The following is a 27,214-nucleotide window of genomic DNA, read 5'->3' as shown; positions in this document are numbered from 1 at the left end:
AAGATTACAGCTAAAATGTTGAAACCCTAAGAAACCTCTACCTTCTTTAACTTCTCAGTTCCTTTATTTTAGCTGAGGATATCCAAGGGGGAAAACTGAAAATAAATTATATACTTAACAAAAAGCAGGATCATTGAAATCTGAATGACTTAGAGAAGTGCAGTTGTCAGGGTGGAATCTAATGTCTGTCACACAATATGAGGCACAAGCTATGCAAGGAAGAAAGAAAGTGATATCATTTGAGGAATTATACATAAAAATCTCACCTCCAAAATCTGCCACCACAGCATGCCCGTCTTCATAGAGAAGAATATTGTGACTGTAAAAAAAACACACAACAGACTTTGAGTAAACTTTATTTCCTAATCTGACTGGCCTCTCAAGGAGGAGGTCAACAGTAATCATTTGTTTATCCCAGAATCTAAACAAGCCTCAGAAGCTAACAGAGATCTCAGGCTAGTGGCTCTGATTTTTTTTAGTTTTCCAATTCAAAAGGAATATTTTAAAATTTGTGGTCATCTTATATCTGATTTTGAAAGTATACAAAGTATCCTACTTTAGATAAATTTTCTAAAGTTGTCCAAAAGACTAATTAGCTGAAGATCAGATTATTAGCTCTTTAAAGCTCATCTGGTAACACAATTTGGTTATAGGCAAAGAGTAAAGGCATTTGTGAGCATATTGGTGGCAGAGCCGGGAGCCAGCTTGCCACAAGGACAGCTCGAGGCAGGGCCTGACATGAGAAGGACTCTATGAAAAATGTTTTGGCCAATTCGTTTTTGCTACAATCTCAAGACATAGGAGTGTTTTTAAGGCCTGTGAGATAAAACTAAGTTACTTTTGACGATCTCAGGGAAGAAAAGTGCTTAAAGGTCATCAATGGTCTCCTTTTCAAACCAGAATTCAAGCTAAATAAAGAGTATCCTTTTGAAGAATTAAATCAAGGCTGGGACAACTCAAAGAGAGCTCATCTGTCCCACAAACTAGTGACTTGGCTATATTCCCTATGCTGTACTTAAGAAAGACATTCAATAAGAACAAATAAATTAAAAGAAACTGAAAATACACAATCATGAGTTTGGAAGGGTAAAGGTTATAGTATTCATTAGTCAGCAAGTATTGATGGACTACCACTCAGGAATCTGTAAATAAATATTTAAAATTCAGATAATCTTACATTTGGAAGAGACATCACAACTAACCAAGTTAAACCCTTTCAGTTTATAAAGGAGTTGTCCAAAACTCAGAGAATTTGTCTATCTACGCGAGGTCATATAAGTAGCCAGTGGCAGCGAAGATACAGAAACCAGTTCATCTAGGCCCGTGGTCAGCAAACTGCAGCTCGCGAGCCACATGCAGCTCTTTGGCCCTTTCAGTGTGGCTCTTCCACAAAATACCACGTGCGGGCACGCACATACAGTGCGATTGAAACTTCATGGCCCATGCGCAGAAGTCGGTATTTTGTGGAAGAGCCGGTATTTTATGGAAGAGCCGGTATTTTATGGAAGAGCCACATTGAAGGGTCCAAAGAGCCGCATGTGGCTCGCAAGCCACGGTTTGCCGAGCCGCAGTTTGCCAACCACTGATCTAGGCCACCGTCTCAGATCTTAGAATAGTGCTTGGCAAATAGTAAGTGATCAATTAATTTTATGAATCATCCTTGTGTCATTACAGACCTTTCCCCAAAGCATAATATTTACTTTCTCACATTATCAAGACACTCTGCGAGAAGCAAATGATGCAAGTCATAGATTCCATCTTCAAGAGCATATCATCAGCTAATGAAAATGAAGATGAATGTGGGTAGTACAAGAATTTAATAAAACAGTGTAGATGTAAAAAAGAATTAGCTTTGAAGTGGGCTTTGAGGGACAGTCACAAACACTGGCGGAAAGCTGATCATGTGCCAGGAAATTTTCTATATACTGAGATATAGTGGTGAACAGGCAAAGAGCTTGTGAGCTTATGTTGCAGTGAATAGGAAATGAGGCAGAGACAAAGGGGAAAAGAAATGCAGGTTAGAGGACTCTCTTGGTAAAGGCTAAGAGATGGGAATATGTATAATCTGTAATCAGAATAATAAGAATGTATTTACTAAGTTAGAGAGGACATGCTAGAGAATAATGGGGGCAAATTGAGTAGATGAGGTGTTGGATTACAAGGGAATTCGAAAGCCAGAGGAGGAATTCTTGACTTGCTACAAGGAGATTGCAAGTTTTTAGACATAGGGTGTAATGCTCTGAAAGTAGAGACTAGTGTAACAATTTTAGGTTCTAGGTACCAAAGGAGGAAAGCAAGGGGAGAGTGTCTGGTCCTTAGGTAGTATCATTTGGTCTGGTCCTGCCAAGGCAACTAAAGGTGAGACTCAAAATTCAATAAATCTAGGAGCATTTTTCATAGCAACATAATTTTTAAGTTGATAATTTTGTATGGCCCTCAAATGATGTTATGAATATACAAATGGCCCTTGGCAGAAAAAATGTTCCCCACCCCTGAAAGTAAGAAGGTACAGTGAAAAACAAACAAACATAAAAACAATAGGGTGAATTCATGAAAACATCTGAAAGGAGTGTCTAAATCTTGGGGCAGCTTAGACTTAGGGGGGAAGAAAGAGAACAAATACCAAGGATTGCCTTCAAGTTCTCTAGCTTAGAATTCTTAAGCCCAAAGCAATAACATATCCAATTAGAAAGAGTTGTAATACCAAAAATCCTGTGAGTTTTTATGAAAAGGACAGTGGCTGACTTGGGAGGCTGAGGAGTTTGACTACAGTCAATATTGTGTTTGTCAAGGTTGGATTCACCAGATGTATAACTATTCTTTTTCATCATATCAATCAGTGACAGCATTGGGTCATTGGCATTGGGGTTGATGTCACTTAGGGAGCTGAAACCAGCTATGACAGTAGGAGTGATACAATTATTATTAGTGATAAGGTCAGGAGTCTATTACTGAGCTATGTCATAAACTGCAAGTTTTTTGAGAAGAGTGAGAATAATGAAAATTGTGGGAGTGGTGGGGCAGTAACAGAGAGGGTGGTCACGAAAACAGAAGGGAGTAAATATCTCATGATAGCTTCCTGTGGGCATGTACTGGTACTTTAGAGATTTTTTCCATTCCTCACGAGCTCACTATGTGGTTGGTATTAGCATATCTAGTCTCCGGATGGATAATTGAGGTTCAGAGTGGTTACATCAGATGGCCAGTATCACAGCTGATAAGAGGTGAAGGCAGCATTCAAATTCCATTCTCCAAAGTCTGCCCTTTTTAGGAGAAGCTGACTCTCTGAGGACTGCTACAACTAGATATAGAGGCAGAAATTCCAGAAACTCTGCTTGGGTGAATAGAGGCCTACCAGCAAGTGCCCCAAATGCCTGTGTTCAAAGCACAACTGTAAGGTCATGAGAATGAAGCTGATAAACTGCATGGAATAAATATAATACCTCTGGACCACCAAGTCACATAGCATGTCAGGACTACACTTCCACCCTCCCAGAGAATGGTTGGTGTGCCATTTGTAGGTGAATGAGGCACAGTCACTAGGAACAGAGAACTTGCTAAGTGACCTGGGAAGGACACCAGACACATGAAAAGTGTCAGTGCCATGGAGATTATCATTAGCATCAGTAGAGAGAAATAAAAGAAAGATGATAGACATTCTAAGACTTTTTCTCCCTAAGAGGACCACCTGGGGTATTCATTTTTATCTGTTTGCTTTTGTATAAAACTCTGGAAAGAGACAGTCTTTTGTTCTGTATGGCACTTTATGGAACATCTTCAGGCATAAAACATTTGGTGGAAACAGTCCTGTGAGTCAGACCCATTGGATATGAATTTGATAGATTAGCAAACCTGTCAGTAATTGGTTGAGTTAGCTCCTTAGCCCAAGTCTTACCACCTGAGAGGAAAGACTCCAGGAGAAGTAAGGGGCAGGAGATGCAAGGAAATAGGTTACACTGAGGAAAGGAGAACACTGGTGAACAAATACTGTAATACACAAAAATGCACATACTAGAGGCCCGTTGCAGGAAGATTCCTGCAAGAATAGGGCTACCTAAGGCTGGAGTGAAGCAGAGAAGGGAGAGAAGCCCGCCTTGGTGGGCTTTGCTCCCGTCTCCACTGCCTTGCTCCCTCCCATCTCTGCCACCTCGCTCCCCCTGTCTCTGCTGCCTTGCTCCCTCCCAACTCTGCTGCCTCGGTTCCCTCCCTTCTCTGCCACTTCGCTCCCTCCCATATCCGCCGCCTCGCTCCCTCCCATGTCCGCCGCTTTGCTCCCTCCCATCTCCACTGCCTTGGCTCCCTCCCATCTCCACTGCCTCGCTCCCTCCTATCTCCACTGCCTCGCTTCCTCCCATTTTTGCTGCTTTGCTCCCTCCTGTCTCTGCTGCCTGGCTCCCTCTGTGTCTGCTGCCTCAGCTCCACTCCTGTCCCCACTACCTCAACTCTATCCCCTTCTCCGCCGCTTTGCTCCCTTCTGCAGCGCTTGGCTTCCTTCCACACTGTCTTCAGTCTTCACTCCGGGCCTGTGTATGCAAATTAACCGCCGTCTTTGTTGGGTTAATTTGCATATCACTTGGATTGGCTGGCATGCATAGTGGAGGGACAGTCAATTTGCATGTTTCTCTTTTATTAGTGTAGATAGATAAGCTATGCCCACACACATATGTACACACACCTGCTTTCACAATTCTCAGGAAACATTGTTAAGGGTGAATGCCACCGATGAAAGCTCTCCAAATAGCAGTAAGTAGTGGTAAGACCATTATAGAAAGTGAAATAGATAAAGGTCAATGAGTCCTTAATTCTTACAGTAATTTTCATCATTTCTGAATTCAACATTTGATTTCATCTAAGTGCATAGAAATTTGAAAGTCCATGCTATTTGGTAATTTGTAATTTTGTTGTGTCAAGTGAGGCTTGAGCTCAGAAGCAAGTTGCTGAGCAGAATCTGCCAGGTCAACCTTGCAGCAACAGCAGCTCAAAGGGCTTTAGTGCTGCCTCTGGTCATCCTGCATTTTAGGAGAAATGATGTGCTAGGATGGTACTCACCAGTGTGGGGACATGCACAGGCTTATCCTTCCTGCTGTGAAGGCCCAATTCTGTGCTAGAAATGGCAGTTTGTGCATTCAAAGAGACCACAGTCTAATTGGGAATGAAATACAAAATAAAAGGTGGGAACATCACCACCACACATAAGCTGGAATTTAAAGTGTTTTTCACTGTGAGAGACCTAGGAAAGAATACAATGACTATAAGAGTTAACCCTGAAAAAGGTCCTTAATGAAGTAGAATAAGGGGCCTTAAGAAATAGGAGAGACAGGAGATAGTGTGTAGGACAAAAACCTAGAGTTAAAATACCTGTTTTTTTTGTTTTTGTTTGTTTTTTGCTGCTACTAGTCCTGTGATTTTGGACAGATTATAATACTTTAACTTTCCGAGTCTTTAAATTATGACAGGAATGAAGGAAATGAAGAGATAATGCTTGGAGCTTTGTAAATGGTGAACTGCTGTGTAAGCATTGGTTATTACTAATACACATGAGATCTCCTTTGCAGAGTGTGTGTATGACTTAAAGGCAAGTGCACTGTGTAAATTGTAAAGCTCCCGCTTAGACCTACAGAGCTTCTTCCTTTCCCTTCACAAAACTCTTACTGCTTTGACTGAATGACCGCATTTCCCCTGAAGGAACCTTTGTTCCCCTGACTGCACTGATCTGCGGTATTTGGACTTGGCTCCAGCTTTGTCTTTTATCATGAAGCATGTGATTTGAGTCAATTGTTTATGTAACAGAATGGAGTATTTATCTCTGTGAAGTGTCTGCCCCTTCCAGATCACTCCACAATAAATTCTTTTAACCTTAACAATGCATGCACTTAGCAGAGTACAAAATATAACCGAAAACAAGATTTACTTCATCCAAATAAGGAAGGGGACTCAGTCCATGCTCTGACCTTCAGTTCTTTCTTCCACAGCAACACAGTTCATTTTCAGAGAATAAGCCATTTTCAATGTGTGTGTGTGTGTGTGTGTGTGTGTGTGTTCAGTGTTTTCTCCAGTTCTCTTTTAAACAGAAGTGAATGGAAGTTAAATTCTGCTGGTTCCTTGCGACAAAAGAAAATTTTCTCCAACCTCAGAACTGAATTAATTTAATGAAGTCATTATGTAAGCATCATGACTCTTTTCATTTTAATTGCCTGTATTGAAAATTTACCTAAAGTACCCAAATGATTCATAATCAGTTGGTTATGCACTATAGTCCAATACTAATTGTCACCATTAATCAGGTTGGCCTGATTATTAGACCATTTTCCAATTCTGATTTTCTCCTAGAGCTGGACTGAGGTTCACTGTGGCCTTAGGAGGATCAAGGTGACTTGCTCCTCTCAATCTGCTACCACTAAGAGGTTGTTGTTTTAAAGTCACTTAAAAAAACCTGCATAATATTAATTTTTTTTCTGAATTATAGAGCCATGTAACTGCCTTGCTACTAACAAACACTGGTTTAAGGGCACTGTGGCCAGCTTCTCAGTGTTCTTATTTGAATGGATGACAGCCCTAGAAGTGAAACCGAATAACAGAACACTCGTGCTCCCCAGACTTCCCACAAGCCACTGTTTTCTGATATGTGCCTGAAGGTGATTAACTTACATGATTAAAGACACATGGCTGTCGGCATGCCTGGAAGCATTCCAAGGGTTAAGTCAGTGGAAGCAATTAGGCTTCATTTTCAATCTCATCACACTGTGAAAGTCATTAGTTTACAAACACATCTGCCTGACAAGCAATCATTTTGACCTAATGCTGAGGAGTCCTGGATCTGCCTGCTGCCACAGCTTTGCCCATGTTGCTACAAGATGATCCAGAACTCCATTCCTGTTTCAGGCTTCTCTTGGAAGTACCATCTTCTTGACCTTCAGCATAGCAACCACACTGCTCTCTCCTCTTGAGCTGCCCTTGAACCCCTTCTGAACACCTGCCACTGCCACACTCATTGGGGTCTCTTTACTTCTGACTATGTGATGCCCCATTCCTTGCACTGCTTCCAATTTTTTCAAGTGTAATGTAACCAGGCCCTTGAAATGCAGTGCAACTCACATTTACTTGCCTTAGAGATTAGTGCCCATTTCTGGAGACAAAGGAACACGAGATAGATTTTTAAAAAAATTTTTCCCATTAGAGAGAGAGATAGAGCAGGATTTTCCCATTTGGGACCCCCTCCCGAGGTAGAGTTTGTATATGCTTCCAATAAACTTGCACATTTTTTACTAAAGAGATGTTAGTCCACGAATTTACTCTTCAATTTCATCGGACAAGAATCCATGAGAAGTCTGCACCCCGAGCCCCATGTTTCAATTATTAGGTAACAAAAAATAAAGACTCATTATCTTCATGAGGCATAACTACTGGAGGTACTGGGTTTGAGCCCCAAAACATGGAGATGGCACAGCGGGGTCTGTAGACCTTATTGATATTCCTGTATTATGTATGTTATGTGGTGATCAGACCCCCAGCAACCACTTGAGATCCCTCACAATTTGGGCTGCACACAGAAACCAGGTAACAATTGTGTCAGTAATATCAGAAATCACATGCTTTGCTTCAGAGCCAAACAAAGCCTCTATCTATATTCCTGACTCTCCTTTGTCCCTGAGGGCTCAACATAAACTATTACTCCGGGACTATGACCACAACCAGAGGATTGTTGGTTCTTCTTCCCCCGTAAGAAAAGTGAGGCCTGTGAAACTCTGTTTTGTAAATGTGATTTCATCAGGGTGCCCACCCCTCCTTGCCAAAAGCCAGAGAGCCCGAGCCTAGGTTTCCCTTTGAATCCCTTTGAAAGCAGTTCTTCACGGACACTGAGACCTGTAGTTTTAATTCCGCATGCTTCCAGAAAGCAGCCCTGGTTTGGCTGCATGCGGACTGATTGAGACACCAGCCCTCGGCTCTAGAAAAGGCATGCAAGGGCACAGCCATGCGAACCGTGCAGGAGTCCCCCCAATTCTTTCTAGAACAGCAGTACACAGATTTTGAACATAATCTAGGTAAGAGAGAAGGAACTGACCAAAGCCACACATCATGAAACTCTAAACATTGAAAGCCTAATTTCAGTCAAGTCTTAGAAGCCACGGAAGCAGAAAACTCCAATAAATGCAAAGGATTGCAGAACCTTGACTTTTCCTAAAACAAACTTCAGTCTGTCAGTTGAAGTATATTTGAAGGCTTACCTCTAAAGCTATAGGATTTGTCCCACTGCCAGTGGGATTGAAGAGGTGGATTATAAGATTTGTTTTGCAGTTAAACTCATTTATCGATGGTAATGTGAAAAAAAAATTCCTCACTCTTCACATACTATTTGCTCAGCACCATGAAATGCAACCTGAAGAGTGAAAATGACTGACCCCCCCCCCCCCCCCCGCCCACACACACACACACACACACACACACTATTGATTGTGAGATTTCCAAGAGTTAATGCCCTAGAATCAACAAGCAAATATAATTGTATTTTCTAAGTATGGCTACAGTTATTGCTTATCTTTATTAGGTATGCAAACTGCAAAATGGAACATTTCTGAATGCTGAAGTAACTATCAAGAATATCACAGGAGCCCTAGCTGGTTTGGCTCAGTGGATAGAGTGTCGACCTGCAGACTGAAGGGTCTCAGGTTCGATTCTGGTCAAGGGCACATGCCGAGGTTGCGGGTTTGATCCCCAGGAGGCAGCCAATCAATGGTTCTCTCTCATCATTGAAGTTTCTATCTCTCTCTCCCTCTCCATTCCTCTCTGAAATGAATAAATATATTTTTTAAAAAAATGAAATGAATAAATATATTTTAAAAAAAGAATACCACAGGAAACACAGCTATGTATTCATGGTACATCATTTGTTCTATATTAATTTGAAATTGAGTAAGGGAGGACAGATATATGAAAAACATCATATTGACTATATTTTCTTCACAGAGTCTAACATTTTCCTAAAGTGTTGGGACCATGGGTGAGCAGAGGGTTCTCTCTTCACACTATTGGTTGTGACACCTCTGTGTGGGTGGATCACAGGATGACAGTGTGCGGAAATTTTCTCCCACAAAGCGCATAGTCAAAACTTTGAGGAATGAAGAAAATGACAAAATATGTGCTACTCTAGTGTGGAAAAGAATACTTAACTAGTGTGATTACTAAAAAAGTCACAAAACTCAAAGCATCAAAGACGTGTCCAGCTTTTATTGCTCAGCTATCACCAAAATAGTGCTTTCTAGTGATGCTTCTGAACACTGGCTTTTAGAAATATGAGAACTATGCAAATCCCACGCTGTACATAAACCTGCAAATGTTTTGGACATTTAGCTTTGACAACAGAACACAAGTCTTCTAAAACCAAACACCAACGGGAAAATAATATGAATGTCCATGAAGCAGAAATGTGGGGGACCAAGACAAACAGGAGGTATAGCAAGTAATATTTTAGAATTCCAAGGGATATTAGAAATCAGTAAATGATCTCTTTATAAAGAATTTTAAGAGCTTTGTTTTTTGTCAAGGTCACCTCATGGATCTCCTGACAAATAACAGTTCTTTTCTTCCTGCATCACATACTTGCTTTTCTCTGATTTCTGAGGTCCCAAGCCTGTCTCCAGCCCTGTTAAGTGTGAAGATATAGATGCTAAAGGTGTCAATCACTTTTACCAAAAAGTGTCCTAGGACTCTTCTCATTCCCACTTAAGACCATTATAAACTGATGAACAAAAATAGATACAGAGGCAGAGCAGCATTGAACAGACTGTCAAACTACAGCGGGAAGGCCAGGGAGGGTTGCAGGGGCGGGGGGGTAAGAGATCAACGGAAGGACTTGTATGCATGCATATAAGCATAACCAATGGACACAAGACACTGGCGGGTAGGGGAGGCCAGGGGAAGGTCGGGGGGAGGGGGGAGGAGACATGTAATACTCTTTGTTGTACTTTAAGCAATAAAATAAAAATTTTTTTAAAAAAAGAAACCGGATCCAACACTCACTCTCAGGCAATGTGCTATGGGCCTTCTGGGCGTCTATTTAACAGTCGGACACAACAGGTCTGTGACAACCTCCCATCTCTGCATAATCGTATTAAATGCTCGACACTGACAGGGAATAAAGGAACACGGAGATAGAGAGGGGAGAAGAAGAATAGACATATACGTACAAAAAAGCAAGTTAAGAAATCCCATGGGTTCAGCATGGCAGACACCATTGATATAGCATGCGCCAAATTTCCTGTGAAAAGACCCAGAAGTGGATGTACGTTGTCACACAGAGGAGAGCTGAGCTTAAAAATAACAGCCGAGAGAAAAGCTTTATCAAAATGAAGGTTTTCCGCATGAAGTCGAGCAGCCTAAGACTTGGGCGACTCCAGGCGAGCCGGCGAGGCGGCTCTATCTCTGACAAGCAGAGGCTGCGCTGCTGCAGAGCTCGACCTCTGAGGACTGTCCCCTTCGAGCCTCTCTGATGCGTCACGAATGAGTGTTTAAAAGAGCAGGGCTCCGGGGGCATTTATGTGCAGCCTTTTGGGAAGCAAGGATTTGTAGGTAACTCGGGAAAGGAAATTGCTCACCTGCTGGCCTACTCTGAGGCTACAGCTTTCACTGTGGTTTCTCCATCACACCTCCCCAGCCACCCACCCCGACCCCTACCCCCACTCAAACCTCTCAATGAGCACTGAGGGACTAAATGGCCCTGTGTCTCTGCAAAGGGACAGGTTAAACATGTACTTAGCCCCACATGCCTTTCATCAAGGACACTTGAAACAAACAAGGAGTCTATTTTTTTAAAAAACTCGCTGAACTATTCAGCATCTCTTCAGTTGCTGAGAAGAGGAGCTGTTGGGGTTTTTTTTTTTTTTTTTTTTTTCCAAAACACTGGAGAGTCTATCCTTGTGGGATAAAAGTATTAGTCACAGAAATGTAAGGTACCAACCATGATGGGTTGCAGGGGTCCTCAAACTTTTTAAACAGGGGGCCAGTTCACTGTCCCTCAGACCGTTGGAGGGCCGGACTATAGTTTAAAAAAACAACTATGAAAAATTCCTATGCACACTGCACATATCTTATTTTGAAGTAAAAAAACAAAATGGGAACAAATACAATATTTGTATTTGCATGTGGCCCGCGGGCCATAGTTTGAGGACCCCTGGGTTAGGGCTATTTTACTTCTAACCCTTTGTCCATGCTCTGTGACTGTCCCCACAATACCCCCCTGGCCTCTTCCTCCCTCTCTTCTTCCCTTGGTTCATGTGGTCTCCTCCAAGTTTAAATTCATTTCGTTTCCTCTAAATTAATATTCCCATTTTTCACCTGCCGTCGAGTGAGTTCTTCTTATCCTGGTTTTCACAGTGCTGCTCTCCAATGAGATTATAAAACTCCACAGGAGCAAGACCCATGAGCTAGGGGCATTATTGAAACTTGTACTGAATTAAAACTTCTTCTTTGCTGGTGGGAATGCAGACTGGTGCAGCCACTGTGGAGAACAGTATGGAGTTTCCTCAAAAAACTAAACATGGAACTCCCATTTGACCTAGTGATCCCACTTCTAGGAATATATCCCAGGAAACTAGAAACACCATGGAACTCCCATTTGACCCAGTGATCCCACTTCTAGGAATATATCCCAGGAAACTAGAAACACCAATCAGAAAGGATATATGCATCCCCATGTTCATAGCTGCACAATTCACCATAGCTTAGATTTGGAAACAGCCTAAATGCCCATCAGCAGATGAGTGGATTGAAAAACTGTGGCACATCTACACAATGGAATACTATGCTGCTGTAAAAAAGAAGGAATTCTTACCATTTGCAATAGCATGAATGGAACTGGAGAGCATTATGCTAAGTGAAATAAGCCAGTCAGAGAAAGATAAATATCACATGATCTCACTCATTTATGGAATATAATGAACAACATAAACTGAAAAACAAAAACAGATCCAGAGACAGAGAAGCATCGATCAGACCGTCAAACCTCAGAGGAAAGGTAGGGGAGGGGAGGAGTAAGGGGGAGAGATCAACCAAAGGACTTGTATGCATGCATATAAGCCTAACCAATCGGCAGAGACACCAGGGGGGTGAGGCCATGAGTGGGGCGTGGGGGGCTGTGGGGGGATAAGGACACATATGTAATACCTTAATCAATAAAGAAAAAAATAAAATAAAAATAAAAATAAACTTCTCAATACCAGAGGAGTAAAGGGCAAGAAAGAATGGGAATGATGAGGGGATTTTATAGGCTGGTTATCTCTAGTGGCAACTTTTCCTAAATTCCATAAAATTGAATTCTGTATTTACTCAGACCAGATTGTTGTTTCATATTTTCTGTAAGATCCAAATATGCAACTCACAATAAACTCTATGAGTCTGAAGACCTTAATTTTCCTTTTCTAGTCTTATTCCAGGCAAATGCTTATGTCAGCTTCCTATAAAACCAGCACTTACCCAGCATATATTTGGTTAATATTTACTTTCACTGCTGGCTATTGTGCAGGACACAGAGAAAGCTTTAGAACAAAACCACCTTTCCAGTAAAGATAAGGACCTGAGCTGAACAAACACTCCTCACTCTAGCCCTCTAATCCCTGACTGACATCAATAAGCCTCTGCCTGGAGCTCTACTCACCCCATTAACACGCCCCCCCAAGGAAGTCCTAGCCCTGCCTCAAGAACAAGCTTAAGTTGCCCGGCCAGTGTGGCTCAGTAGTTTAGTGTCAACCTATGAACCAGGCGATCACAGTTCAATTCCTGGTCAAGGCACATGTCCTGGTTGCGGCCTCAACCCCTAGCAGGGGGTGTGCATCATTATTAATGTTCCTACCTCTCCCTTCTTCTGTGAAATCAATAAAACATTATTTTAAAACAACAAGCTTAAGTCTTGCCACCTTTCTGAAACCTCACCCAGATATTCTAGCCCACACCAATAACTCTGAGACTGACTGCTCATAGCACTATTTTTAGCTTCATATATTCGCTACTTTGTATATGCTCCTTTTTAAAAAATTTTTCTATGTATCATTTTCCTCAGTTAGATTAAAATCAATCTTAAACCACTTTTTATCCTTTGCCACCTAGGACTCGGAAAATTATAGCAGCTCAAGAAAACATTATGGTGGTGAATAATCAATATAGTTACTGATACAACATCTGGCAGTTTTCAAAGAGGCCCTCTGGACAACATTCCATGCCTCTCCTCCTGTTTATAGTCAATATTCTTGAAGGGTTTTCTTACTCTTACTGCTTCTACTTCTTTATTGACCACCCCTTCTTCAATCCACTGGTCTCATTTTCTCTCTACCACTTCAATAAACCTTCTTTCCAATGTGACTTTCTATATTGTTAAATGCCATGGACTCTGTAGCCCTTGTACCATTTAATATCCTGAGTCCTCCTCCTTTTCTTTTCTTTTTTTTTTTTTTGACCAAAGCTTGCTTCTCTTCTCTTAGTGTAAGATATCACCATGAATTGAGTTAACCAAATCTAAACCAGAGAATCATTCTTTATTCCGTCCTGTTCTTCAACCCCCTAATAAAATCAGTCACCATGTCCTATTGGTCAGCTTTTCTAATATGTCTACATCTGCCCAATTGTGCTTTCTGCACATTGAGCATTTATTCCTTTTAGGCAAGTCAATAAACTAAGAATATATTTATTGTATATCATTTGTAGAAAAGAACTACCTATAGGAGATTTCCTTTCAATGCTAGTTCTGGTAATTACAATGGCAAACATTAATGATAAAGAAATAATCTTAAGGGCTGCAAGAGAGACAGAAATTTACCTACAAGAGATCTCCCATTAGACTAATGATTTCTCAACAAAAACACATCAGGCCAGAAGGGAATGGAATGAAGTATACAAAATGATGCAAAATAATAATAGTAAGTAACACATATATCACAATGTGATAAGCATAGTTCTAAGCAATATATGTTAACCACATTAATAGCTACACAACCCAATGAGCTAGATGTAATTATTATACCATTTTAAACATGAATAAATTGAAGTTAAATAACTTCCAAAGGTAACGCAGTTATGTACTTTGAATTCCTCCTCTCATTTGGTCTCTGCAGTAGCCTTACACGGTGGTATTAATATTTCATCTTATAGCTGAGGAATTGAGGCTGAGAAGCTTAAAATGATTTTCCTAAGACATTTGTTAAAAGTGTCAGAATTAAGATTAGAATCCACATCTAGTTGGCTTTGAATTCATTTACTTTCCTCCACAGATGGTTTAGCAGGTCACACAGAATGGTTAAGAAAAATTAAATTAAAAATTATGGCCTAAATTTATCATCAGCCACAATAGTTTAGAAACATTGATTTTGAATATTGTTTTTAATGGAAGCAAAGAGAATGAGTATTAAAATAGTGAAGCCTGTAAGTTAAAAAAGTAAGTTCAACAAAGGACAAAAACAATGACTAAGGAATAAAGGCTAGAGAAAAACAGGGAAGGAAAAGGGACCAAATGAAGGAGGGAGGTGAGGCGTGGAGGAAGGAAAGTGGGGGTAAGTGTGGTGGTGTTGGAGGGGACCTATGGGATCTGAAGGAGGAGCTAAGCTGAAGCATGAAAGGATGAACTGCCCTGCTAGCGTTTAGAAAATCTAATGAGAATGTGTTAATAGAAAATGTGACATATGATTCAATAGTTCAACAACATGCATATTTCATGATGTTGGGCTATATGTGACTGAGTTATCCATGAATCTACCAGTTGAAAGAAAGCCAAAAGATACCCAGTGATTTTACTCAAGTTTACCAACAGCTACCAAGACTTTGCATTCAGCATGGAAGTGACAAATGATTAGTATTCTAAAGACATCTACAAACTATCAAGCATGCTGCAGACACTTTATATTCTGCACTTACCCAGCACTGCAGAACATTTTAGTACTAAAAGTTTTAGTAGTTTTGTTTTTGATTTATGTACAGCTTTTATTTAACTCAATGATGATAAAGTTAACAAGTCTTATATAGGTTAGTCACACACCTTATATAGTCAAGGAAACACATGCAAACACCAGTTTGAGTGTCTGGCTTCCAGCAGATGATGATTCAGAGTGACCCCAAACGCAGGTCCTTGTAAGCTGGCTGGAGAGCATTGTAAACAGTGGCATAAGCAAGGGATGGGGAATCAGAGTGTTTTTGTTAAAATATCAGCTCTGTCACTTAACCAGCTAAATGACTTTGGGGATGGTTAATTTACTGAGCTTCAAATTTCTCTTTTGCATATTTATTTTAATGATAAAGATTAAATAAAATAATACACGTGAAAACATTTATGAGTGTAAGCCTGACAAATAGTGTTTCCTCAATAAAGAAATAAAGAAAATGAAGTGTCAGCATCAGATAATTAATTAGTTGATTTCTCATAAGACCAAATAAAGATGAGGATTCAAAAAACAAATGATACATTCCTTACATAATAATAACAAAATACACATGTCTGAACAATCTTAAATAGAGCAAAAGGACAAGTAAACAGGTAGGAATTACCTTAGGTCTTCTAGAAGATGTGCTAATATCTTATGGTTCCAAAGATTATTAGTGAGCACATCTCAAAAGGCTTTATTTAGCCCCAAATTTAAAAAGTCCTTTCTTAGGAGGAGCAGGTTCTTAAAAAGAAGTGATTGAACTGAATAAATAAAAAGCAAAGAAATCGAGAGCTCCTGTTTCTTCCCCGACTTGCATGTTCCTCTTGGTCTTTCTGATTCTGTTGCACTGGGAGAGGGGCTTTCAGAAGGTTGCTCACTGGAGAGTTTGGTGACGAGGAGGACACTCAGTGAAAGAGTGCTGATGGATGGTAATCCACACAGCGGGCCCGAGAAGGCCCACCGAAGCCAACCTCTATGACATGACTTATATCTTTACTCCTGTCAGCTTTTATTTAAAATTTATTTTATTTTTCTTCATCACCATTTATTCCCCCATACCCTCTTCCACCTCCTGCCACACATCCCCCACAATCACCCCACTCATGTGTCCATGAGTTCTTTCGCATTTTTTTTCTTTTTTGCTCAGTCCCTGCAACCCCTTACCAGAGCTGTCTGCCTGCTTTCTATCTATGAGTCTGTCTCTATTTTGCTTGTTAGTTCAGTTTGTTCATTAGATTCTGCATGGGAGTGAAGTCATATGGTTCTAGTCCTTCTCTGACTGGCTTATTTCACTGAGCATAATATTTTCCAGGTCTATCCATGCTGTGGCAAAGGGTAAAATTGTCTTCCTTTTATAGCCAAGTAGTATTCTATTGTGTAAATGCACCACAGCTGTTTTATTCACTCACCTACTGATGGGCACTTTGGCAGCTTCCAAATCTTGGCTATCCTATATAATAAAGAGGCAATATACAAATTAACCCTCACACCCTCACAAGATGCCTGCCTACAACCAGGCCGGCAGGGGGGTTAGTGAGGGATGACCAAACAACTGAACAAGCAGGCTGTGTGGCGCGACCAGGCCAGCAGGGGGGTAGTTAGGGGAGACCAGGCCAGTGGGGGGGCAGTTAGGGGTGACCAGGCTGGTGGGGGGGCAGTTGGGTGTGACCCAGGCCAGCAGAGGGGGTCAGTTGGGGATAACCAAGCCGGCAGTGGGGGCAGTAAGGGGTGACCAGGCCAACAGGCAGGTGAGCGATTAGGAGCCAGAGGTCCAGGATTGTGAGTGGGATGTCCTACTGCAGTCGGACACCCCCTGAGGGGTCCCAGATTTCAGAGGGTGCAGGCCGGGCTGAGGGGACCCCCCCATGCTTGAATTTTGTGAACCAGACTCTATTTGCAAATAACACTGCAATGAGCATAGCAGTGCATATATTCTTTCAAAATAATGTTTTGGGTTTCCTGAGATAAATTTCCAGAATTGGAATTGCTGGGTTATAAGGCAGTTCCATTTTTAATTTTTTGAGGTAACTTTATACTGCTTTCCACAGTGGCTGCACCAGGATTCCCTTTTCTCCACATCCTCACCAGCACTTGTTTGTTGATTTATTCATGATAGCCATTCTGACAAGTGTGAGGTGATATCTCATTGTGGTTTTAATGTGCATTTCTCTGATGATTAATGATGTTGAGCATCTTTTCATATGTCTATTGGACATATGTATGTCCTCTTTGGAGATGTGTCTATTCAGGTTCTTTGACTATTTTTATAACTGTGTGTGTGTGTGTGTGTGTGTGTGTGTGTGTGAGCGCACGCGCGCGCGTGCATGCGAGTTGCCAGCTTTTCAGGTGATGTGAGTACTCTTTTCCTTACCAATCAGACACTTCTCCCCATGAAGTTTCTACCAATTTTCTCATTTTACCATCACTTCTTTTTTTCTAGTTTAAACTCTTATGGCTATAGTGTAGTAGAAAAAACATTGGATTTAGGAAAACAGGACTTAGTTGAACTCTGCTAAATGTCTTAAGAAATTACTCAAATTATTTGTTACTTAAAATTCTCTTATCTTTTAAGTACTATCTTGTCACATTATTGTAAGAGTTAAACAATATGTCTGTATGACCTTAGTAATTTGCAAAACATCATACAAATGTAACCATTCATGCTTTATTTGTACTTCTGCATCCTCCTCTCAGCTGTAAACACCTGCAAAGCATGAGCTATGCTTTTTATGTATTTGAATCTTCAGCAATTAGAAGTTGTTAAGTTTTTTGTGTGATTTTTAGACACTGGCCATTCAGTAGATGTTAATCACTCTGGCCGTGTTGTGGGCTTGTCAAATATCACGGAGAGTCTTTAAACCTTATAGGGACTCTTAAGAAAATCCTACTAATTTCTCTCCCACCTGGAAGCTCTAGGTAACTCATGATGACTATGGGTGGAGATAAAATATATTCAATATGAGAAAAAGTAATAAAAATTCTGGACAGTACAAGTTAAGAACAAACCATTCTTTCCCCTTTTAAGGTGGCATGTACATTTGAAGCCAAACTATTATTTTCAAAGATTGGTGAAAGTCCCATTTCCAACTTGAAAGAGCTACCATGTGATAATGTTTCCTTTGACACTTATTACAGCTCTTGCTAGAACTGGCATCTGCGCAACATTACATCTTAATGCCGACGTTGCTTTGTTGTAGCTTGAATGCACAGTTTGACTGCAGCTGCTTTATGACATGGTAACGAATTCTGAAAGTTGTGGTACTGTTTGCAGTGTTTTTCCCCGACAACGTTAAGAGTGGGGACATGTATGCTGTTATTTGATAATTTTGAAAACTTTGAGAAAGCTGCAATGGCTTGGCAGAAAGCAGCTGACCAGAAAATCTCTTTGGAGTACTTCTCGAGCCCTGTGCCTCTCCCCAAAGGCAAAGTCAAGGAAAACACTTCATGGAAGCAAATTCCAGCACCTGCCTCTGGCGGGCTTGCCAGAATCCTTTATTGTTCTTTTCCTCCTTTTGTTTGAACAATTAGGTGCATAGCATGGTTCATGGGAAATTCCAAATGTTTATTTTCAAATGGCAGTTTTTACATGAATATATTTAAACATGGAAAATGTTTAGTAAATGTTTATTTGCAGTTTTATTCTTCCAAATATGTTAGGATTTCTTCCACATAATTTCTGGCTTGTACTTACACAGATTCCTACCTCTCTGGTAGCTATACTTGCATAAAAATTCATGCAAATCTATTTATTCAAGCACTTAATACATACGTGGTAAAGGATCAAAATGCAAACTTGAAGGCCAAATACAGGTGAGAAGGTGGAGCAACAGGAACTCTCATTCATTGCTGTTGGGAATGCAAAATGATATAGCCACTTTGGAGGATGATTTGGCAGTTTCTGACAAAATGAAATATAACTCTTACCTAAAGATCCAGCAATCACACTCCTTAGTATTCACCAAAAGGAACTGAAAACTTATGTCCACACAAGAACCTGCAAGTTTATAAAAACTTTATTCACAATTTCCAAAATTTGGAAGCAACCTGGATGCCCTTCAGTAGATGCATGGGTAATAGACTGTGCTGCATACAGACAATGGAATAATTTCAGTACTAAAAAAGAGCTATCAATCCATAAAAAGACATGAGGGAAACTTAAATGCATAGTAATAAGAAAAACTATGGAGACAGTAAAAAGGTCATTGGTTGTCAGGGTAAGAGGGGAGAGTAGAATGAGAGCGTAGAGGATTTTTGGGGCATTGGAAATAACTTTGTCTGATACTATAATACATTCATTATAAATTTGCTCAAACCCATAGAATATACAACACCAAGAGTGAACTATAATATCAACTATGGTTTCTGGGTGATAATAATGTACAATATAGCTATATTCATCTATAATAAGTGTGCCACACTGATCTGCAATGTTGACAATGTTGGGGACTATGCATGTATCTTTTCAAATTTTCAACTTTGCTGTGAACCTAAAACTACTTTAAAAGGTGATCTATTAATTTTTTCCTCTTGTAAAATTTTTGTCTTGTGTCTCTTTTCCTGGATCCCATGCCTTTTAATTTCATTCTTTTCTGGGATACTTATTATTTTCTATTTGATATACAATCATTTATATTATGTCATACCCTTCTAAGATATTGTGAAATCTTTTAGTATAATATATGTCTTAATGACCTCCATACTTAACATGGTGCCTGACATATATCAGTCATTTAAGAAATGTGTATTTCCAATGGAATACTATACAACTGGAAAAAAATAAAAACTCTTACCATTTGCAATAGCATGGAGAGTATTATGCTAAGTGAAAAAAGCCAGTCAGAGAAAGATAAGTATCACATGATTTCACACTTATATGGAATCTAATGAACAAAATAAACTGATGAACAAAATAGATCCAGAGACATAGAAGCATGGAATAGACTGTTGAATCTCAGAGGGAAGGTGGGGTGGGAGGGTAGGAAAGGAGTGATTAACGGGGAACTTATATGCATACTAGAGGCCCGGTGCACAAAAATTTGTGCAGTTGGGGTTAGGGGGTCCCTCAGCCCGGCCTGTGCCCTTTCGCAGTCTGGGACCCCTCGGGGGTGACCACTTGCTGGCTTAGGCCTGCTCCCCGGAGGATTAGGCCTAAGATGGCAGTCAGACATCCCTCTGGCAGCCCGGGAGCCCTCGGGGGATGTCCATTTGCCAGTGGGGAGAAGACCTAAGCTGCAGTCAGACATCCTTAGCGCTGCTAAAGAGGCAGGAGAGGCTCCCACCACCACTGCTGTACTGGCAGCCGTCAGCCTGGCTGTGGCTGAGCAGAGCTCCCCCATGTGGGAGCACACTGACCACCAGAGGGTAGTTCCTGCATTGAGCATCTGCCCCCTAGTTGTCAGTGTGTGTCATAGTGACAAGTCATTCCCAGTCTTTCTGCTGTTAGGGTCAGTTTGCCTAATACCCTTTTACTATATAGGATAGAGGCCTGGTGCACGGGAGGAGGCCGGCTGGTTTGCTCTGAAGGGTGTCCCGGATCAGGGTGGGGGTCCCTGCTTGGGTGCCTGGCCAGCCTGGGTGAGGGGCTGATGGCTGTTTGCAGCTGGTCACACCCCCTTCAGGTTGGGGATCCCCACTGGGGTGCCTGGCCAGCCTGGATGAGGGGCTGATGGCTGTTTGCAGCTGGTCACACCCCCTTCAGGGTGGGGGTCCCCACTGGAGTGCCTGGCCAGCCTGGGTGAGGGTCTGAGGGCCGTTTTCAGGCTGGTGGGCGACTGAAGCTCCCAGCCTCTTTTTTTTTTCTTTTTTCTTTTTATTCTGGGATTTATTTACCTTCTATAGCTGTCACTGGCGCTGAGAGCCGGCTCCAGCTCTGAGGCCATTGCCAGCTGAAAGCAGGTATCTGGGCTTTGCTTAGCTTCTATAATTGAAACTCTGTTGCCATCACTGGCGCTCTAAGCTCTGAGCCCGCTGCTGGCTGAAAGCAGGTATCTGGGGTTAGTTTAGCTTCTATAATTGCAACATTGTTGCTTCCAGAGCTCAGAGCTGGGCCGAGACAGGCGGGGAACCTTGGCTTCCTCCATCACTGGAGCAAGCAAGCCTCATGTTCGCTTCAGCTGCGTGGCTGCCGGCAGCCATCTTTGTTGGCAGTTAATTTGCATATCCTGTTGATTAGCCAATGGGTAGTGTAGCGGAGGTATGGTTAATTACCATGTTTGTCTATTATTAGATAGGATATGCATAACCCATGGACACAGACAATACAGTGGCGAAGGCTTGAGAGGGGTGGGTATGGAGTGGAGTGGGTCAATGAGGAAAAAAACACACAAACAAACAAAGGGGACATCTGTAATACTTTCAAAATAAAGATAAATTAAAAAAAACAAATGTGTGTTTAATAAATAAATGAAATCATACTTAGTTTTGCCACCCATTTCCATTTGTTATGCTACTTTAATGATATGCTATGTTTGTTATCAAAATATTCTAGCTAATAGCAGAAAATGGGGTGAAACTTTTGCCTAAAAACCAATTGATTGCATCATTTAATATATCCTGAATATTTAAGTTTTAGACAAAGGTTATTGAGTATCCCTGAGTTTCCTTATGAAGTATCAAAAAAATCCAAATACCCATCCATATGTGCACACACACATCCCAAATATATATATATATATATATATATATATATATATATATATATATATTTATATATATATATATATATATATATATATATATATATATTTTAAAGGCCTGATGCACAAAAATTGTGCACATTGAAAGGAAATTAATTAGAAGAAATATTTTAATATTGCTATTTGCCCTTTCTCTAAAATAGAATGTCAACCAAATTCATGATCAACAATGACAGATCGAAATACATCCATGTGATTGGCACCAGCAAGAGCTTTATAAACTTGCTTAATTAGACCTGCTTTCTGACTTAGCTAAACTTTTTTCAGCCCAGTGAAGCACCCCAACTTCTCTTTCAGGTAATTGTCAGCAACACAGCAGTAAATATCAACATGAAACAGATTATTATTGTAGATCACACAGGGAGAACAAAGGGTGAAATATTTAACTGTAGCAGTGTTTGACTATATTCTGTGCAGTGAGAATTTTTAAGTTCCACCATTTCTTAGTTCTTTTCAGTCGGATCAAGTTTCTAAACTTTCTAAATCTCCATTTTTCCAGCAAATGAAAAGAAAATAGAATTCCACTGAATCTCCTATCTACCTACTCCAGGACTTCTTCTGTGAGGATCAAATGAGATGAGGAACGTGAAAATGCTTCACAGACATTTGGTTAAAGTGTAAAATGTTTGCACCTGGCTATAAATCAAGTTCTGTTCCTGGGCTGAGGAAACTCTAAGGAAGCTAGTCACTAGGGAGAGGAAGCCAGGTATTGCTATGTGATGTCATTACCTGGCACCCACAGCAACCGTTTCCAGGCTGGGCTGGGCTATGGGCCACATTTTGCACCATGGGGTCTTGGCAGTGTTGGCTACAATTTGGTGGGGTGTTGCTCTGGGGTGGTGGTGGGGCCTGTGTCCCATTGGGGGAAGCCGAGTGTTGCTTTGTGGGCATCAGGTCCGTAGTGCCATTTATTGTTAAATGGCCAGTGAGTGCCACAGCAGCTCCTGCTTTGAGCACCTGCCCCCTAGTGGTCAGTGCGCATCATAGTGACCGGTCAGACAGTTGGAGGGACACTTAGCATATTAGAGGCCCAATGCACAAAATTCATGCAAGAGTAGGCCTTCCTTCCCCCAGCTGCCAGCACCAGCTTCCCTCTGGTACCTGGGACCCAGGCTTCCCTCTGGCCGCCAGCACCCAGGACCGGTGCTTCCCTCACAGCCCTGGCTTCATTTGGAAGGTTGTCTGGAAGGATGTCTGGTCTAATTAGCATATTACAGTTTTATTTTATGTTCTTTTATATATACAAATTCACAATAGCGCTGTGTATACACATAATATACAATAGCACAAATCAGTGATCTGCTGATCTGCTTAAGGCAGTGGTTCTCAGCCTTCCTGATGCTGCAACCCTCTAATACAGTTCCTCATATTGTGGTGACCCCCAATTTCATTGTTACAAATTGATCATAATTAAAGCATAGTGATTAATCACAAAAACAATATGTAATTATGTATGTGTTTTTCAATGGTCTTAGGCGACCCCTGTGAAAGGGTCATTCGACCCCCAATGGGGTCGTGACCCACAGGTTGAGAACCGCTGGCTTAAGGGAACACCCTTAATTGCAGCAGGGATAGTGTAGCAGGTTGAAAGGTGGCCTCAGAAGATAGGTCTGTCCTTTAGTCCCCAGATCCTGTGAATATTATCTTATTTGGAAATAGGGTGTTTGCAGATATAATTAAGTTAATGATCTCAAGATGATATCATGCTGAATGATCGGGCAGGCCCTAAAACAAATGACAGTGTCTTTATAAGAGAAAGAAGAGGAGAAACAGACACAAAGCGGAGAGGGTGATATGAAGACTGAGGCTGAAATTGGGATGGTGTGGCTGAGAATATCAGAAGCCAAGGCGCCAGGCACAGTGTCCCCTCCAGCTGGCCTCTGGGCAGTTGCTTAAAGTGCTCAAGCATGCTCCTTCCTCAGAGCCCTGTAACTGGGTGAACAGGATTTTAATGAAAACATTCGATTCCCACTCTTTTATTAAACAATTATTATTGAGAGGCTACTAGATGCTAAGCACTGTTAGAGTCACTGAGGATGCAGCAGTAAGCAAAATGAAAAAAAATGTTCCTCTCATGAGGCTTACATGCAAGGAAGAAAAGATAGACAGCAAACAAACAAATACTTATATAATTTAGACAGTGTTAAGTGTCATGAAAAGAAACAAAACAGAGTAAGGCACAAAGGGCATATGGAAATGGGGGTTTTGGTTTTTATAGGTGGCTCAGGAGGCCTTCTCTGAAAAGGTGATCTTGAGTAGAGGTTTGAAGAAAGTCAAGGAGTGAGGCAGAATGATAGCTGACTCTGTGTTCCAGACAGAAGGAGTGCCAGTTACAGGGCTCTGAGGAAGGAGCTTGCTTGAGCACTTTAAGCAACTGCCCAGAGGCCAGCTGGAGGGGACTGAGCTAAGGGAGCATGGTATGAGTTGAAGTTAAGAAGTGATAGGTAGAGCTTGCAAGGTATTTTAACTCATTGTAAAGAGTTGAGATTTTATTATTAGTGAAATGGGGAACATTGGAGCTTTTTGAATTAGAAGTGCCGTGCCCTAGCCCATATTTTTAAAGGACCATTCTAGCCAGTAAATAACCAGAACAAAGGCAGAAGCATGGAGAATATCAAGTGGTCTGCTGCAATAATCCAGGTTAAAGATGATGGATGGGCTATGGTGAAAGAAGTACGGGGAATTCAATGTGGTCAGATGATGGATATATTTGATGTTAGAGCTGATAGGATTTGTTGATGGACTGGATGTGGGATGTGAGAGAAAGAGAGGAGTCAAGGATATATGGTGAGCAGAATTTAGTCCCTTATGTTTCCACTCCCTGGTGTTACTCCCATGGTTACATTATGATACATGGCAACAGAAACTTCCAATACAATCACCTAAATTTAAAAGCAAAAGAGGAAGTCAGTGAGTAATTCAAATTTTTAAAGGGCTTGGACTCATCCTTGCTGGTGGGCCACATGGACTGCATGAGAAGAAATATGTGAGGCCTATAGGAGCAAAGACCTTCTGCTGGTGGACAGCCATCAGGGAAACAGGACCTCAGTCCTACACCTGCGAGCATCTGTATTTGGTCCGCAACCTGAATGAAACTAGAAGTGGACTGTGCCCTAGACCAGTGATGGCGAACCTTTTGAGCTCGGCGTGCCAGCATTTTGAAAAACCTTAACTTAACTCTGGTGCCGTGTCACATATAGAAATTTTTTTATATTTGCAACCATAGTAAAACAAAGACTTATATTTTTGATATTTATTTTATATATTTAAATACCATTTAACAAAGAAAAATCAACCAAAAAAATGAGTTCGCGTGTCATCTCTGACACGTGTGTCATACGTTCCCCATCACTGCCCTAGAGTCTCCAGTAAGGAATATTGCCCTAATGACCTTGATTTCAGACTTGAGAGTCTCAGCAGAAGACCCAGTTAAATCATGCCTAGAATGCCCACAGAACTGCTGACATAATCAATGGGTGTTATTTTAGGATGCTAAGTTTGTGACCAAACAGCCAAACTTGCCTGTTAAAGAAGTCCAACCCTTGCAGGATTGGGCTTCCGTGAATACCCTGACTGTGCACAGTCATTGGTAGAGAAGCCTACAGGAAGTGTGTTCTGGGCTTGAACATAAGGGTGGGTCAAGGAGAGCAGCTCCTGGAGCAGTCAATCATGCTCCCCACAAATAGGAGATCTAAGTGGCACACTTTCATAGTTGCCACAACATCTAATACTTCATTACGTATTATTCTGCCCTGCAATTTCATGCTGACACAATTATATTATCCAATATATTCTGAGATATATTTTGAACATTCAAAAAAAAAAATAACCAGAAGGCAGTTTCCTTTAAGCTTCTGGAGTTTAGTGCCAAGTAAAAATGTAGAGACAACATAGTCAAACTTTTATTAATATCTAAAAGTAATGGTAGGACATTATCACATATTCAAAAGCTCACATTATACACACACTAGAGGCCCGATGTATAAAATTCGTGCAAGAGCAGGCCTTCCTTCCCCTGGCTGCCGGCACCGGCTTCCCTCTGATACCCAGGACCTGGGCTTTCCTCGCAGCCCCAGCTTAGTCAGGAAGGTCGTCCAGAAGGAAGTCCAGTCTAATTAGCATATTATGCTTTTATTATTATAGATTATGGGTCTTACTCTATAAGAAATAAATAAAAAATAGAAAGACAGAAACGGGAAAAAATGTAGTAAAACAGAACTCCAGAGAACATTACTACCAGCAAAATAGGGTTTTTTGTTTTTTTTTCAAATGAGAGTGATGAATATAACAAAATTAAATTGCATGGCTAAAAAAATTTCTTGAAAGGTAAGATATTTAATAAGAATAAAAATGTATTAATAAAAACCCATGAATCTAATTTCAGATCATATTAGAAATATTAAGGAATAAGATAAGAGCAGAAAATATGAAGGAGTGGGAATAAAAGTATATTAGGTTCTTTGCTTTCAATGAGGGAAGTCCAAAGCTACAATATGGTTCTTGGATTTAACTATATACGGTATCTTCCCACAATTACACCTACTAATTTAAACCTTTAACTCCTGGGAAAGTCTACTAGAATAATCTCTAGGATGCTCAGAACAATGTCACACTTGCCAACAAACATCTTTCAGTGGCTCTATGTCCATTTCACAGTCCCTGCCTCAGCTCTGCTCATTAGCCTCTATCATTAGCACAGACCTTCAGAGGCTCCGCACCCGTCTCTTCTGCTAGCACCCACCGTGACATCCAAGGTGATTCTCACTGGAGGTCACTGCACAACCATGACTTGGTCTTTGAATTTCAATGCTGTGCCATATGCTTCATGTCAAAGCAGGAAAAGTTCCCTCTCCCCAGTCATGTGCCATATTTGGACACTTGAACACCAGGCATGCTGCTCTGAAAAGAGTAACTGATGCTCTGCCAACAGTTTCAGAACTGAGATGTTGAGAAAGAGTCTGGGACCAGAATGAGTCTGGGCGATGCTAGAAGTTTCCCCTTTCTACACTAATAATCCTTCGTGCTCCTTCTGTCCACTGAACTCCTCATGCCAACTCTAAAGCATGGTCTCTCCTAAAAGGAAGACAGGACATGGCTGCACATCAGCAGTAGTCACAGCTTGGCCAAAATCTAGGACTCCACCCTCATAATAAGCAGAGATAAAAAGGTTTAATAATGTTTATAAAATGTAAGATGAACACAGAACCAAGAACAGGGTGTATATTATTCAAATCTCTGGAGGAAAAAATTAAAAAAACTTACTCTATACACAAAAGACGTAAGGAAACAGCAAGGGAATATTAAAAAATCAGGAAAGCAGAAAAAGTATAGCAACCAGAAAGTAGTAAAACAGAATAATAATTATGATGATAAATGTAACTGTGTTTTAGATCAGTATTATAAGATAACGATTTTTACAGAAAGATTTTTTTTAAGTAAGGAAAGATTTAACAAGTAAACATAACAAGCCAAACGATGAAAGAAGGAATGGTAAAAGTTAAAAACAGTTAGACACTGCTTTAGGCAATAGCTGGCAGTGAACAAAACAGATAAGTATCTGCACTCACAAATTTAGATACAGTGGGACAAGACAACTAGCATTTAACAAATGTGCCTGGC

The 27,214-nt window shown here is 40.9% G+C and overlaps 1 protein-coding gene across 1 annotated transcript in view; it reads right to left on the bottom strand.

The window, feature by feature from the left end:
• The window catches only part of TNNI3K (TNNI3 interacting kinase), a 296,569-nt gene that overhangs the window by 95,859 nt on the left and 173,496 nt on the right, over positions 1–27,214 (bottom strand). Inside the window, exon 19 of the mRNA XM_070405387.1 lies at positions 267–319. Coding sequence (XP_070261488.1) covers positions 267–319 — 53 coding nt within the window. The remainder of the gene's footprint in view (positions 1–266; positions 320–27,214) is intronic.

The sequence above is a fragment of the Myotis yumanensis genome, unplaced genomic scaffold (assembly GCF_028538775.1).
Source record: "Myotis yumanensis isolate MYYU_CA2020_CCGP unplaced genomic scaffold, mMyoYum1.0.hap1 SCAF_2, whole genome shotgun sequence".
Classification (NCBI taxonomy): domain Eukaryota; kingdom Metazoa; phylum Chordata; class Mammalia; order Chiroptera; family Vespertilionidae; genus Myotis; species Myotis yumanensis.
Note: the sequence above shows the minus strand (reverse complement) of the source record. Positions and strands in the feature narration are given on the sequence as shown.